Raw genomic sequence first — 17,131 nt, forward strand, 5'->3', positions numbered from 1 at the left:
CAGGCAAGCAGGAAGGCAGTGTGGAAAGTTGCATCAAAGTCATTATGCAGAACACAAAATGAAAAGAGGCAGAAGTTGTGTATAAGGAAAAGTAAATAGGTACTGACAATAATATTGAACTACTGACTTGTACATACCCTCACAAAAATTTTATTTCCCTTCCACTTCCCATAACAGATCTAACCTAATACTGACTTTGTAGCTTTATTTTGTCTCTTAAGCCTTAAACACATTTTCTTCCTGGTAATTCATTAAAATCTACTGTATTTTTAAATAAGCAACCCATCTTAGTGAATTGGGAAGCCAAGAGGAAAGTTATGGTTAATGGATAATATAGGAGGAAGGTGTCTATAACAACACTTAAACAAGAATGCTGAACTGAAAAATGTCTATAATTGATAGCTCCACAAACATGTATTGCATCCTGAAAGAATTATCTCGGTAAAAACGTAAGAATGCAAAAACATTTTTGTTGCTTCTTAACAATGTTTCACTGAAAAAAATATTCTACCACTTACTTATTTTGGTTATTAATTTCAAAATAAGCATAAAAAAATTTTCAACCATTTACTTACTGTGATGCCCTACTATCGTTGAAAAAGAATACATTAAAAAAGAAAAAACTTCATGGGCACATACTAGGCGTGCCTAAATCAAAATAAGTATAGAGTTTTAAGAACAGGTGTGAATCATATTTACATAAGGTTATGATTTTGAAATGACCAACAGCTACAACTGTGTAGGTCATTGATGCAACTGAAATTACAAATATGCACACTTTTCAGGTCTTACTGAATTAAGCAAATTCAGTACTGCATTGCTACAAAACTTTTTTTTTTTTATTTCTAGCCACAAATGCTTATTTTCAAATTAATACAAGTGCTATTGTAAAAAAAAGTAGAGAGTACTTTAGATCAAATCACAAATCTCTTGAAAAGGATATTTTGAAGTCTTTCCTAGTGAAATGGACAAGCAAACAAACCTTGTTTTGCTGCTTTCACTGTCAATAAAAAGTTTACTACAACTGCATGGTTGCCGCCTGACAAATGTTATTGTTGCAAAGACTTAAGGAACACTGCATTCCACTCAGAAATACTGTAAGTGCTCCCATCAGGGTAAAGACACTCAAATACAAACAAAATGAAGTGCCTAGAGGAGGAAAGGAGGAACAGGAATTTATCAAGATTGCTAGTGATTTATGAGAAGTAATGATTACGGGCCCAGGCAGTGTGAAGAGATGATTCTATTTATCATTTTCCTCCTGATAGCTATGTGCTAGAAAGTGGCATCAATATATCATCAAAATATTAAGCTGGTGGCCCAGCAGTCTGGAATTTATTTAGGGAGATGTCATTGTTGCAGGTGTCTGTGATGGAAGGGAGGACAAGTTAATTACCTCTTCACCAATCTGGATCTCTCGGACAGAGTGAAGTAAAAGCTGGTATCCTTCAAAAACGATCACGCAGTTTGGGTCACAGCTGTGGTTCAGTAAAGACATGCTGTGAGGGGTGAAAGAAAGAAAAAAAAACTTAGCAGAGGAGTCTCCATTGCCATTTCCTTTTAATAATTTGAAAGTAGCTAACATGATTACATCTGAAGTATCAAGCAATTGAGTCATGAAACAAATAAATTCCCTGTTAAATCAGCTTTTCCTGGTTAGGGGAGGAAAATGAATGCTTAGAAGATTTATATTCCTTAGTAATAGGAGCCATGTCGGGATCTCTTCAAATGTTTCTGCCTTTTGTGTATTCAGGGCAGGAGGAAGGCAATGGCCCCCTGATTCAGGGGACTGGGCAAGAGGGAACAAGGTGACCTTGTTACCTTGACACTAACCTTGTTACCTTGACAGTACCTCCCTTGGCAAGAGGGACTGAGTTCTCTTTCTGCTGCTTCTGCTCAGTTTCAGGGCACTAACCTTATTGATTATTTGACTGTCACTGCAAGCACAGCTCAAAGGGGCCAGCAATCAACTTGTATTTCCTGTCAGGAAAAAATGGAGTATACTATGTCCCAAAGCCAAAGAAGTTGGTGTTTAGAGTTGAAAGAAGAAACATGGCCATTGTCTCTATTTTAATGCATATTTTGGTGCAGCCTCTGTTCTTGTGGCATGTGACAGCTGGGGCAGCACAGCTCCTTAGGGAGCTGCTGGCACCCTCAAGAGACACAAGCACTGCACAAGCACACCCTTCCCACTGTCTGAAGGACCCTGCTAACAACATCTCCTATACACTTCTGAATCACGAGTTTCCTTAGCTGAGAAACAACTGACTCTGCCAGGCAAATATTTTTGCCGTAGCAGAAATGGGGTTCATGGTTTTTTTCCCTACGGGAATGACCCATTGAAAGAATAATTCTGGCATTATCAGGCTGGAAGAAGAATTTTTGGCTTATCCAGCTCCTAGCTGCATTTATATTCTGTCCTTGTTCCTTGATTCAGCTACTCAAAATCCCAGCTGATTGATGGTGGTAAAATAGAGGATGTTGCCAAGGGTCAGAGCCCTGCACCAAACCAAGTTTATTTAGTTTTTTGACTCTTACAGGAGGTATCAACAGGGGTCTGACTCTTTTGGTATCCCTTCTGGCCTTATAAAATATCTGTGGTTAATCTCCTCAAGAACCCTCTGAGAGAGTATCCATTACACTTATTGTGAGATCACTGGGCACACTCTCAAAGCTGCTCACAATGTGATGCACAGCAGGACCACAGGATTTTACCTTTTCCAAAATATTTTGTGATGCTGAAGCTATCAAGCCATACAACAATATACAACCTCTTAATAAGGCTTAATAAAGAACTTTTAATTAAATCTCGTCTCATGGAGACACTAGTGGGTTTGATGACAATTTCCTCTAGAAGCATATGAATTCATCTGGGAGGACATTGGGCCGGGACTTGTAAACCACAGATTTAAAGTTCTCAATTTTTCCAGCTGTTTTGCTAAAACAAAATTCAAACTGCTCTGAAGTGACCTGGGAAAGAGTCTCTGGCATCCCTTGCCAGTGCATCATCATTGAACATAGATAGATACTTTCTTCATAGTTAAGGGCTTATTTCAACCAAAAGCAAGCATTTCCCTAATAATAATGCTCAAAAATAAGATTTCATTTTTCTCAATTATTGTTTTTATTCCATTGTGAAATCAAATTACTGTTTTGCACTTTTCATGACACTAATTCCCATGTCCTCCTAACTACCTTTTCCTCATCTTTACTTCAAGGCAGACCTCAAGATATTAAGTGTCCTTATTTAAATCTTGCATATGACATTAGAAGGAAAAGAAACAGCAGTGATAGGCCAACTGAGGTACTGACAAACATAATTCAACCATGCATTAACAAAAAAATTAGATGGTACAACATACTTTTAAACTACATACTAATTTTCCATATTTATGATTACAGGTTACTAATTCTACAAAGATAAAATCTTCATTGGTACATACTTCTTTCCTAACACAAATAAGAAACAATAATAAGAAATTGAAATAGTAACATCTATCTCTTAAGGGACTCACCTTTTCACCTTACTGGTTTCTTTGTTATGGTAATTTACTTATAAATATATCAATCTTTTTCTTTTAGTTACTAATTCTGAAGGCTCTCAGCTGCAAAATATCTGTATTCTAAAGCATCATTGAACAGGTTTCCCTCACTAGTCCCAGTTGCACATTCTTGATGTCAGCATTTTTTCTCACTTAGAAAAGACTACCACCTCCATAAAAATAAAATACAAAGATGCATACCATTTAAACTGTTTTAATGCTGTAATAAGGACTATTAAGAATGCTTTCAACCAGATTGTATTTTTTTACTCTGCTTTAATTTATTTCCATTTCCCAGTTTCTCATTTAGACATGTTACCTGGTGCTCTGATGGTCCTTACAGCTACCTTGGAAAAAAGGGGAAAAAATTGACACAGATTTTGCCTGTGAATGAAACAGTGTCCACAGTACCTGGGATAGAGGCCAACACCAACATCCTGCATCTCTCCATTACTGATGGTGAAACTGTTACAGGTCACCTGTAAAAACAAGGGAAAAAAATCCAGGATTACCAGAATCATTTGGAAACCCCACACTCAAGTGAAAAAACCCCCTTCCAAAATAAAATTAAGGGGCAAATGGTAATTAGATGGGAAACATTGAAGCCCAACACTAGCGCTCTTTCATTTTACAGCAATCACATCTGGGACACACTCTCCTGTAAAACTGCTGTCAATTAAAAGCAGAAATCTTAGTATCCTGGAAAAAAAATGTGGGGTTAAACACATGCAGGGGCCCTGTTTCCTGAAGTAGAAGGAAAAGAAGAATAAAAAAAGCCATCCTACATAGAGTCTGAGAAGCTCAGCCCAGGAACAACCCAGCAGAGGATAGTGACTGCTGGCAGAAAGAGTGGCTGTTCTCTATGCAGGGACTCTGCTGATGCCAGGCTCTCACAGTACCTTTTAATGAGTAGCAGTGGAACCCATAGAATATATATGTGGGACTGTTTAGAAGAAAATAGCAGCCTCAGTTTTGGCAACCTGATATGGGCACAAATAAATGCAAAATCTTTCACATTATGGGTATTTGGGTTTGCATGTAGAAGATCTGATGACAAAGCATGTTCAAATTGCCGTCCAAGGGAAATACAACCTTTTCTTTAATTTCAAATATTCCTATTGTAAATGTATTCTTCCTTCATATAATCATACAATATTAAAGTGGTTTTAGAAAATAATGGGGGAAAATGGAAGATTCCTGTAAGCAGATTTAGTCCTACCCCAAACTATCAGACTGAGCCTTTTTGGTGTCCAAGATATATCAACACTTAGTAAATGATTAACAAGTACAACTTTCATGTGCTTAAATGAAAAAAAAACAAACAAACAGAATTCAATTCTGAATGTATTTTTCAAGTATTTGATTTTTGGGGAAGAGTTGGTTTTGGTGTTTTCTTACATTAATTTTTTAGATATATTGATAGTTACTATTGATGTATTAATATCTTCTTTAGAAAAATACTGCATGATACTGCATATACAAGAAAAGTCCAAGGTCTCTTCTGCATAGCATTGGATTATTAATGTCATTAATTCTCATTAGAACAGAAAATGAGTTAAGAGTAGGGTTTGGCAGACATGGAAATGAGATTTGAAAGTTGCAGTTTTATTCACAGAGTAATTGTCCAGAGCAATAAATGCACACCTATGTTTTAAAGAGGTATGTTGAACAATTTAATAGTATAAATTATCCTATAAACTGACAAATTATTATTTATGATACCATTAACCATAAGGTGAAAATGAAATCCTCTTTCAAAATTTCTCATAAATTATGACAGCAACATTAATTTAAATAAATGTACACACAGTATGGCATGTGTTTTTGTAAACCATTAAACAATACTTTGATTAGTCTATTATTTATGTAACCCTTTCAAATGTTCCCTATCAATTACCAAAATCATACATCTTAGTTATTTCTTTCCTGCTGACATTGGGTATAAAGTGTCAGACAACCTCTGAGCAAAGATTAGTCCATTTCAGGTGGCAATTATCCTGGTTCTAAAAATATTGACCTGATTTTGGTATTTATTGAAAAAATAATGCCTTCCAGGTAAAATAGAAAGAAAGCCAGCTTTTGTGAGCCTTAGCTCTCTCTAACAGATCATAAAGTAGCAGAGGTCAAGCATGTCCTAGAACAAATGAACTCCTCTTTCTTACAAATCTCTTATTATTACCATAACATATTTATATTTATAATATTGAATTTTGATCACCATAGAGTTATAGAGACTGTTTCATCATTTTCTATTAAAGTTATATATTATATTATGTGAAAAGATTTACACACAGAAGTCACAATATTTTTACCTCTTCCTTTTTGAAACATGAATCAGTTTTTTATACCAGGATACCTTCAAAGAAAAATTTGAGATGAATGAATAAGCTGAGATTCAGATATGGAGAGCTATTTTTAATAGTAGTTCACTGTGAGGCACTTTTTAACCTCTCAGATATTTTCACAAGACACAGATGCATCTCAATATCCAGTAAGGCAGTGAAATGCCATCTAGTTTCTAATTATTTACAGTTTCAAATATAATACTGGGAATCCAAAGTATACAGGGCCAAATCTAAAAAGGCATTTAATACACAAACATGGGTTTAAGTGCTCCCATGAGTTCTGAGCTGTATGATTCAGTGCACAATCCTGCCAGAGGCAGAGGATCTGTCAGGTGCTCTGAGGTTTGTTTAACCTCTGAGAAGACAATCTTTCCCCCCTTTTAAGCTCAGGAATGGAAAAAACCAACAGCAATACACAAATAATGTGTACTGCAGATAGCAACCCTAGTCATGGCTGCTTCTGCGCTCAGCAAGTGGAGAGAGAGGAACTGAGATTAGGGTGGAGAGAGGAGGAGGATGTCACCATTTACAGTGTGAGAAATTCTGGTGTAATGGCAATCCTCCATAGACAGCTAGCAGCCCACAATGATATCAAATATGAAATATTCATAGGCTGTTGCTATATGGTTGGCTTTCTGTTCTCTTTTAGATTTGTTACAAAGTTTCTAAAAAATCTACCGAATCACTTCTACATTTCTATTTATACAAACTTTTAGGATGCTTTAAGTCTGACTGAAAGATCCGTTCTATCAAGGGGAGTTACGAGATTTCAAAACGAGAATCGGTGTTGTAGATCACAACTTCCAAGGAACAAAATGAAGACGGCATTTTTTTTTAGATAACACCCAAAGAAAAGTCAGTTTTTCTAGCTTCCCAAAATTCACAGATGTAGCTCAAATAACAGCCAAATCTGGAGTATCCAACATTTCTGCAGGAGAGCATGAGTAAGCTGCTTGTTCCTGAGGCAATTGTTTACAGATCAAAGCCTACTGGGACTGGAAGTTAACTAACTCTGTTTCTAGGGGAAAAAAACCCAACGCATAAACCCAAGGCAAAACAAACACTTTCTCATGCATCACAGCATTTCTTTCAAGTTTCATAGTTATTTTGTGCTATCTTTTTTTCTGCCTTAACTGACTCTATTCCTTATACTACAACAAGGTTCTGATTCTAAGTGATTAAAAATAAGAAAAATAAACAAATCTCAGCAACTGATTGCTTCAATGAGTGTTCTTCCAAACAATGGTATGCTCCTTGTTGTTTTAAATACTGCAGTATTAATTATCTCAGTAATTTAATTTGTGTTTGTCCCTTCTGAATCCTTTAAAAATTCCTTTCTATCCAGCTACAAAGCACTAAGACAGCATATCCAAATACAGAAACAGAACCAAGTACTCACAAAGTTTGTTATACCCACAAATAAAAAAATTGCCACGTATTTCTGAACTTCAAAGAGCAAAGACAAATTACTTGCTATTTCTACAGTTTCTGAAAAAACACTTCTCTCAGCATGAGAACCTAGGCAGAATTCTCATGGGGGAGTCACAAACTTTTCAAGCCTCTAAAATGCAAAATGTTGAAATATTCTAGAGTGATCAAGGTGAATCATCATAGCTTGTTTGGCCACAGAGCTCTAGTCTATAAACTCAACAGTTTACAGAATCACTTCTGAGTGTTTGAGTTGCCTCCATGGCAATAAATCCTGCAAGTTTATTTAAAAGGAGGTGCTATTTGAAACAACCAACAATATTATATAAACTGACTGAATTAAATAAAATTATCTGTTCTTTTGAGGCTGCACATATTTTAAAGTACCCTGTACCCAGAAAGGTAACACAAGTAGAAGACATAATCTCTCCTAGACTGGTAAACACATAATGAGTAAACCGATTTTACTGACTGGCCAATACTCTCAGGCACACCTTAACACCAAACAGAAATTATTGCAACCTTACATTACATTTGATTTTCTCTCTGAGTGACTACTGAAAACTCTGTAAATCTACCCTGTAAAGAGGCCACTGTTCTCAAGATGTCTAAAGCTACTGTCTGAGAAATCTCTGTCAGTGCCAGACTCACAACCAAGAGGACAGCCATGATTTATTTTGGTGTTTGCATTTGACAGAGCACAGAGGCTTCAGTTTTGCAACATAATGAGTTGCATTTGCTCTCAGTTAAGACCTCATTCCTACAGCTTTATACTGAGGATTTGCCTTTGGGTTAAATAAAGCAGAGTTAGACTTGATGGCAGGACATTCCAGATTTGGAATTTCAGACACTCAGACAATGAAACACATCAATAAGGGTGTAAGGGAAAGAAAACAAAGCATTATAGGCTAACACTTGCTGCACTGATCAAATTACAAACACCAGGGCTAATAATCAATCATTTTGTCTCCACGTGCTCCTGTTACTGCAACACAGCCAGGCAGCCTTTATAACACACATAAGAAACCCTCCCAAGGACTTCCAAAGGGTATATTGCACTGATAGGGTCAATACAGTTTCCAGCTCTGATATTCAATGACTCCAGCCATCTCTGTAAATGGTGTGTCACAGCTGGTGTACTCTAATCCACCACCAGGAAGAAAGTCATAATGAACCCTTTTCCCCTAATTTATTAACCCAATGTAATGTAGATTAAAAATAGATATTAAAAAAGTCCTTTCATGGATTATTAAGTTTCTCATTTACACTGAAGCTGCCTGGGTATCACTGGTCATGGCCAACTATTTAACAAAAGATACTGCAATGAGTTCTCACGTTAATAGACTTCTCAAGAAACTCAAACATTTCTCCAGGAGGAAGGGGTGAGCAGTAAATGCTAGGTGAGGGGCACATTACCTTGAATGACCAAGGCAGACCCCAGAGACCTTCTAGAGCCACCACATCCCACTACAGTTCTGCACCGATAGCTGGAAGATGAACAGATAACAGGCACAGATCTCAAATCTGCTAATGACTTCATTTGGCACACAGAGCCCTAGAGCAACAGTGCTAATGCACAGTATGCCACAGCAGAGACAGGCCTGTCAAGCCCCTGTTTTAAGTCTACAACACTCAAGTGCTTGTGCCTACAGTCCAGGACATCCAGGCTTTCTACCCAGACAGAGCTTCTCGCTCTGAAATGGCAGTTCTGTCCATGGTGGGAAGGCATTTGCTACCTCAACACTGCCCTGAAAGGAGCCCTGTAATGAGGCACATTTGAAAACTAGACCTTTGTGCCTCACATATACATGCTTACAGGTTTTTGCCATATCAGGAACTTAGAATCCAATTCTACGTTGCATTCAACTCAGACACACTTACTGGCTTCCATGATGGCCACAGAAACAAAATGAGATGAAAGAGATATCAGAAAGAAGAAAATAGGTGTAGAGGAAAAAAAAAAGCTTCTTCAGTGTTTTGACAGAATCACAGAAAAGCTGTGATTCTGTCAAAACCCGCAGGGATCATTGACTCCAACTCCTGCCCAAGAATCACACCATGGGACCAAGAGTATTGTCCAAAGGCTTCCAGACAGAAATCAAAACATATTAGGGAAAGTTTTCTTATTTAGATTTTCAGACTAAGTAAAGGGCACAAGTAGTTAACTGTTTATGATATTTGCTCAGAAGCCAAAGTATGCTGCAAAACCATGAAATTCGAAAAGTTTTTTTCACACCTTGACTGAATTCACAAGTGTTTAATTTTACTTCAAAGACTTCCTATTAATCTCCTGTGCCAAAGCATCAACATTTTGGCTGAACTAAAGACTACCATTACCTCAGAGCTAGTTACACCAAAGACAGGCATTTCCAATTCCTTTCTTAGTTCTTCATCTTAGCCTTTGGACATCTTTCTCACATCAACTAATATTCAGGCCTTTTTTTGCTATCCTAGCACATGAAGTTTTCTGATGAGTGTGCAGAAGACAGGTATCCCTTGCAGATAGGCTGTCACCACCTACAAGACAGGAGACCAGAAATTTGCCCTGACATTAACAGATAATTTAGTGCAAGTGTGCTTCAGGCATCCCTTTATAGTACTCAGCTAAGTGGTGCAATTTTGATTGAAATGGAATGAAAATAGGTCATGGTAAATTACCTCCTCTCCCCTTAATCCCACACATACTTCTCCAATCTTTCAAATAAAAATATTTAGTTATGCAGCTAAGCATATTTGATTACTAAGAATTTCAAAGCCATCATTACTAGGACAAATATTATGTTTGCTATGAGCACCTTTTTCTTTTTATATGCATGTGCAACATATAGTTAAAAACCTGAAATTGAAAAGGTAAGCCTGAAATATGCAAAATTATTGCACTCAGTGTAAAACAAAATATCTTGAATTTTTGCAGGACTCCCATTAAAGTTTTGTGCAACCTGTCTCAGGCTTTTCACAAATTTTCCTCTGACAACAGTCAGCAAGTCCCATGGTCCCCTTGGTGAAATTTTAGCTTTTACCCAGCTCTGTAAATGTTATTATTATTCCTGCTTTTTGGAACAGAACTGAATGCATCTATTTCGGGAGCAGAACGGGAGAGTGGGAGCTGTGAAGCCACTAATGGATCATATTACAGTATGCTTGCAGCATTTGGCATTATTAATTGGAGTGGAGTAGGAGCATGACATCCTTCTCTTCATCCTCATTTTCCTACTGGTAACTCCACTCCTGTGAAATGGGGAAGAGTTATTAACTTGATTTCAACAGCCACTGCACGCCCACTTATTGAAAACACACTGCTTGTTTATGAATGGGATCAAACTTCATGGGCATCCAGGAGTCATTAACTGACATTGTGTTTGTCTTGCCTATTCTGTTACAGAGATGTTTAAATTCTTTGTAATGGTATATTTAAGAAAAAAAAGAAGTTAGACTTACTATGAATTATTAGGGTGAGATTCAGCTACAGATGCTTGTATGGAAATTACAAAGGCAAAATCAAAACCTTGATGAATTACTCTTACATAGCCTCAGCTAATAATGTGGGTGGAACAAAGTACTATGTGCCACCTCTTTCCATTACCAAGGTGATTTTCTAAGACAAAACTATTAGACAGTTCAAGATAGGTCAGAGAAATTCTAACCTAAACATTTCAGTGTTTGATGATGTCTTATCACAGAGGCAATATACTTGCTATTCCTTTTGCAAGTGCTTGCTGAGCTGGACCTTCAAGTGTATTTAACTTTTGAAGTTCATCAACCATAAGTCTTTGGATTTTGTCTATTTGGCTTAGTGGAATGTTTGCCCCTTCCCTTCCCTTCCCTTCCCTTCCCTTCCCTTCCCTTCCCTTCCCTTCCCTTCCCTTCCCTTCCCTTCCCTTCCCTTCCCTTCCCTTCCCTTCCCTTCCCTTCCCTTCCCCTATGGTGTCACAATATCTTTTCTGCTGAGGGAAAGGGATAGGGAATGAGAGGGACTATAAAAATCTGGAGAAAATTTTTTTCATGCCGCTGCTTTAAAATTGTTTTCACTAGGAAATTTCTGAAAGCACAAAAGCTGAGAATGTTTGAAAGAAATTTCAAAAAGAGTAGAAAAAAAGGAAACATCTCTTCCAAAATGTAATGACCTGAAATGAGTACTTTTAAATCTAAAAAACAAATGTAAATAAATGTCTTCATTTTGAAGTTTCTTCTGAAACTGGCAACAAAACCCATTTGACTTGATTAATTTAGAAACATGGAAACCAATTTTTATGAAAAAACACTTTTTCTCAAAATTTATTTTTAGATGCAGCATGTGGTTTTTGAACCAGCACTAGTCTCACTTTGCTAATTGACTTACAATCTAAACCAGAGATGACTGGAGAGTTTTAGGACTGAACCAAAGACTTTTTTGGTGAAAAGAAATACATGGCAACTCGATATGGAAGCATACAACACTGACAACCTAACTGTGTCCATGATCACTGACAAGCCAGGCTAGCCCAAACCTTCTCTGTTTTGCATTAACCAAACAAAATTTCAGGCTCTTATAATGTTTGTGCATTGAGGCCCAAAAGAAAATGGATACCACTGCCAGTTCCTTTCATTTTTCTTACACTTCTTCTCTGTAGATAAGTTACTATTGTTTTTCTTTTGACATACAGTTTTATCAAAAGGAATAACTATTGTTCTTTCTATCATATCAATGAAGCAAAAAAAAAAAAAAACAACAAGGTTTTAAGTTACTTGGATTTATTTTCCAACCTATTCCTATAATTCAAACTGGGTGACATTATTAGTTCTACAAATCAGTGCATCAGACATGCCCTTTTCTAAATTCATCACTTTTAGAGTTATAACCCCCTTTCTTCCCATTAAAGACATTAGGAAATCAGTAAGACAATAGGAATCATGTACTGTTCTTCCAGATGGTTGGCAGTCAAAAATCTTCTGAGAGCAGGTAATTTAAGTTATGTGTAAAACCATGATTTGGCAAATACATGTGCTGTTTGTAAAGTGCCAACAAAGAATATCCTAAATAAACTGTTCTCCTTCGAAAGTTTTTGAACATTTGGTTAGCATATGCCTGCAGAATGCATTTTTTCCCACTCTTAGACCTTCCTTCCACAGGCAGTGTATGAAGAGTGCTGCCAGATACAATGACTGATGCTACTGTGCCATAGCAGGTGATGGGTCAGAGGCAGGCTAGACCTGCCCAGGAACAGTGAGAAGGAGTGGAGTACCAGCTGGTATTCATCCAATACATCAATTCCAGGAGGCGATTAGAACTTTAACAGGAAAAAACAAAACTGCGAAACAAAATCTCACTCTCTATTCAATTCTGAAACACTGGAATACCTAGCTGATTGCCTTAATGAGAGGTCTTTTGAGAGAAAAGAGTGGTGACCTATTGAAGGCACTGAAGAGATTGTTTAATCCAGACCACAGCTGAAGATCTCTTCCTGACTGAAAGGAAAACTGTGCTCTACACATGTGCACTGGCACTGAAGGGCGAATATGCCCACATCAGAAAATAGAAGGATATGTAAGCCAGAATACATAAGATAAACTCAATGTAAGTACAAAGTAGAACAGTATTTAAATTAAAGATGTGATGTGATGCATAGAACAAATTAAAGCTAAAGCAGTAAATTTAAGGCCCTTATAACTCAAGCACTCAGTATTCAATGGGTTCTTGGATTTCTACAGAACGTGTGCATTCTTAATGTCTCTGATCTACTCCCCAAGGATTTACAGCCAGCATTTCTTTTATATCTCTATTTTGGGGCCATTTTTTTCAAACAATGCAATGATCAGGAAACAGTTTATATAATTCAGTTTTTGGAATTTCGTAACACTGGACATCTCTCAACACAGCACATACGTGTCCAGTTACAGTGAGGTACAGCTTTTGTGCTGATGCTGCTCATTTTCTCATTCCCCCAGTTCTAGTCCAACATTCTTGGACAGCCTTATTTGATGACAAACTGTAATCAGTGAATGATGTCAGTGAAAGAACATTTGCTAGCATTTTATGCTATATTTGACATAAGGTAAATCTAAAAAAACTCAATCCTGCTCTGTGGTCCCGGTCTCCTTTGGACCACGGGGTGCATGTGGCACCCAGGACCTAAATCAGAACATTGCAGAGCTGCATTTCTCAGGCCAGGTCATGGGATTTTGCTTGAAAGGCTCTGGATGCTACAACCTGCTCCAGTCAGAAATGACTGAATAGTTGGTACAAAGTTAAAGGAATCCCCTTCCGCATTTTGCCTGGACTCTTTTTACTTTTGAAGGTGTTAGTAGAAATCAACTGCTATTTATGCCAAGAGAAGGAGCCATGCACATATATTGGGTGGTTACATGGGAACAAGGCTTTCAGAACCCACAATGCCTGAACTCCACAAACCAACACCCAGAAACACCACTCCATCCATGAGGATTTCTTAGCAGAAGGCCATTACCTCAACAAAACAATAAATTCCCAACATACTATTCTACCTAAAACTGAATAGAATGCATTTTCCTTTGAAACAGTGTTTTTCTTTACTGTACCAGATTAGATGTAGCAATTATGTGATTTTCTGCATTGTTAATATACACTATTTCTATTTAAGAAAAAAACACACAATACTTAGAGGCAGCATTAAGCACCACCTCCATTTGAGCAAGAGCCACAGAGAAAATGTAACAATTTAGTCTAAATTAAGCTAAAACAGAGAGCTCTGAGTCAAAAAACATCTAGCAATAAGTTGATAAAAGCGCTGTAAACCAGCTAGAATCATAGCTTGCAGAAAAAGTCACAAAAAAGCTGAACTTCTATGTATTCTTTCTACTTAATGAACTCTCTCAGGGTATACAGACTGTAAATTGGTGAGAAAATGGTCAAATAATTGCATTATTTGATCTTTCACTTGTAATGGGGAAAAAAAAAGTATTTAATTTTAAAAAGTCTCTACCAGATATGTTGGAAATAAAAGAAGGTTATACAAACACTACATTGAGCCACAGTTCAAATGCTTGTGGGTAGCTAACTAAAGTTCACAGACCTGTATGTAATTGCTGTCTACAGGAAATACTTGTGTTAGCAAAAGAATTTTCTCCCTGCTCCTTCACCTTTGCCCTTGCACAAACTCAGCAGCAAAGAAAGCTCCTAAGAGCATTTCTGTGATGAACAGGGCTTTCTCCACCCCTACAAGATGAACTAAATCTTACCGTCAGGAAAAGAATCTTTCAACTTCTCAGAAACATGCTTTTAGCAACTATTAATTGATAAAGGATATATTTTTATACAAATAAGCTTGAAACAAAATAATCTACTCCCTGTTCATATATCTTTGTCTAAACTTCACATGGTTGTTTTGGGGTTCTTTTAAGATTGCAACAAGAGTAAGAGCACAAAATTTACACTTATTTTAATGTAAATTGGCAGTGACTTCAGGGGCACAAGACGAGTTCAACAAAACAGCAATCAGGTAGGAAGAAAGTTCATAAATTGAACTTGAAATAAAATTTCTCTGAGCACTGAAATAGGGTGATCTAATTCCAAGTGGCCAAAAGTCTGTAAAATTCAGACAAAACAAATCACTGACAGTCTGCAAACTTTGATTTGCTTAATTCCTAACATAAGCTCTTGACTACAAATGTGCCATGTTAACATTAAATAATAAAACAAAAATCCATTTTTTTTAAACCAAGACAGTGTCTGTGATATCATTAGATAGCCTGAACTGGGAAGTTGAGCAAACATTTTTAAAAAATAACATTTTAATTTTTTTCCCCCTAGCTTGAGATACCTTGAAAGGCACAGAAAGTTTACATTTATCAAAATTGGTTGTGTTTTCCCAGGACTCAAATACATGTATCAAAATGATATATTGCCATTTACAAAGTGCCATTTACTGCCATAACAATACATTTTTCCATGGGAAAGTGACACTTTTGGGTATGTACAAGTATCAAAGTTTCTTTACAGGAAGAGTTGCATCATCTCACTTATACATGCAAGACCAGGCAAGTAATTACCAGTGTGTAGCCTGGAAAGCTGATGCTTTCATTCAATTTTCCTTATGTTACAATTTTAAGTCAATAGTCTTCATAACTTAGATTCAGGATATCAGAAACTTTAAGAACGTGACCTCTGCATTTCAAACTCCCAACATGCACTCTATTCACTGAGAAAATTACAATGGCCTTGTGTTATACATTCCAAGGGAGAAAGATGGCTGAGGGGGCTCTGATGGATTTACAAAACTAACAAAATATTCACCAAAACCCCCTTTGAATCACAACACTATGCTAGTGTTTCATGCTATTTTTTTCTGATATCAGATTCACTCTTGGAAAATCCTTATGTACAGTTTTCATCCTCTTTACTTTGAGCTTTTTTCTCCCTTTTGTGCACATCTGATCTTTACATGCACCCAAAACAAGAAAACAGTGATTTCAGCGAATAATGAGGACCCTCTGGCATTGCTATTACACCTGACAAAAAGCAGGGTGACAGCAAAGAACATAATCATTTTTGGTCACAACAAAACTTGTGCATCCTAGCAAATTCCTTGCCCCACATCTGAATGAAAACTCCAAATTTACACCACAAAGCTCTCTTGTAATCATCACAAACTAAAGAAAGTGCAAAATTGGATCAGAAATATGAACCACAAGGCAGAAGGTTATTCAAATCTACTGTTAAATTTCTTCTGCCGTTTATGATGCTGACTCCTCTCCTTATGTTCATACTGCTTTTTACACAAACATCATGCCAAAAACCTACATGTCAAAATACATTCTTCTGTGATGAATTAAGGCCTTGAAAACTGAGTATCATAATCATTTGGTTATGATTATTTAAGAATACATTCTCCTTACATTTATAACTTGTCTCTTGTCTGATTTGGCTGCATATGAAAATTTTACCTTTAAATTGTTATACTTTCATGACTAGAACAAGGTAAAACTACAAAGTAATTCCAAAACCCAAGAGATTTCACTCTAAGGAATCTTTCATGAGACAATAGGATTTTAAAACAAAAAATTACAAAATCATATTAGGTAAGTTTTCATTGTTAGCTTTTCTTATGAGAGCCATATGAGAACAAACAAAGTACAGTCATTCCTTTTTCCACCAATGTGGAAATAATTCTCTTGTTTACATGTTATGACAGAAAAGAGCAATTCATTCCATCAATTCCTGTTTAAGTTACAGTTAAAATGGACTTTTAAATTATTTTACATGCTTTGTTACATTTGGCCATTCATCTAAAATATAAATCAGCTGTGTGAAATTGTAAAATTGTAACCTTTAGGTCTTTTAACAAGAATCTAAAATATCAAGCTTTCATATACCAAATATTTCCCTGGTTTTGGTTTGGTTTTGTCTTTTGTGGGTTTTTTTTTTTTTTGCTTTTAACCCTAAAAAAATTGCAAAACATTTTGAAAGTTTGAATCATGATCTAGCCTTTATAGCCAGTGTTTCCAGACTGAGTCCAGCTGGTTTACAATGGAGAGTCAGTAATATGCCCTCCTTGGTGAAGTGGAAACAGGTGCCCCTTTCCTTTGGCAAAGCTCTGACATGAATGAAGCACTTCAGCTTCAATGTTGTTACCTCTTTGACATTTTATTCTCGCTGTGATAGCACCACATGGAAGTATCTTTTGAGCTATTACAGCTATTACTACTTGATGGATTATCTAAGTCTGTTGTTCAGATTGTGTAAGATATTGAAACCAAATATGTGAAAATTTTCCCTTAGGATGAAATTTAGATTTTTAAATCTGTTTCTTCAAACTACATCTCTAAACCTCAAGCTACATGTCCATGACTTTTAACAAAGAA

The 17,131-nt window shown here is 36.6% G+C and overlaps 1 protein-coding gene across 8 annotated transcripts in view; it reads right to left on the reverse strand.

Annotated features, from left to right (window-relative positions):
• Positions 1 to 17,131, reverse strand: part of SMYD3 (SET and MYND domain containing 3) — a 379,837-nt gene that overhangs the window by 73,946 nt on the left and 288,760 nt on the right. For 5 of the 8 annotated variants that reach the window (XM_058800809.1, XM_058800810.1, XM_058800811.1 and 2 more), the window contains 2 exons: positions 3,954 to 4,021; positions 1,397 to 1,499 (listed from right to left, as the gene is read on the reverse strand). In XM_058800809.1, the coding sequence (XP_058656792.1) occupies positions 1,397 to 1,499; positions 3,954 to 4,021 (171 nt within the window). Of the gene's footprint in view, positions 1 to 1,396; positions 1,500 to 1,833; positions 1,981 to 3,953; positions 4,022 to 5,854; positions 5,901 to 17,131 lie in introns of those variants that run through there. The other 3 variants (XM_058800814.1, XM_058800816.1, XM_058800815.1) reach the window with 3 other exon arrangements.

This window comes from Ammospiza caudacuta, chromosome 3 (genome assembly GCF_027887145.1).
Source record: "Ammospiza caudacuta isolate bAmmCau1 chromosome 3, bAmmCau1.pri, whole genome shotgun sequence".
Taxonomy (NCBI): domain Eukaryota; kingdom Metazoa; phylum Chordata; class Aves; order Passeriformes; family Passerellidae; genus Ammospiza; species Ammospiza caudacuta.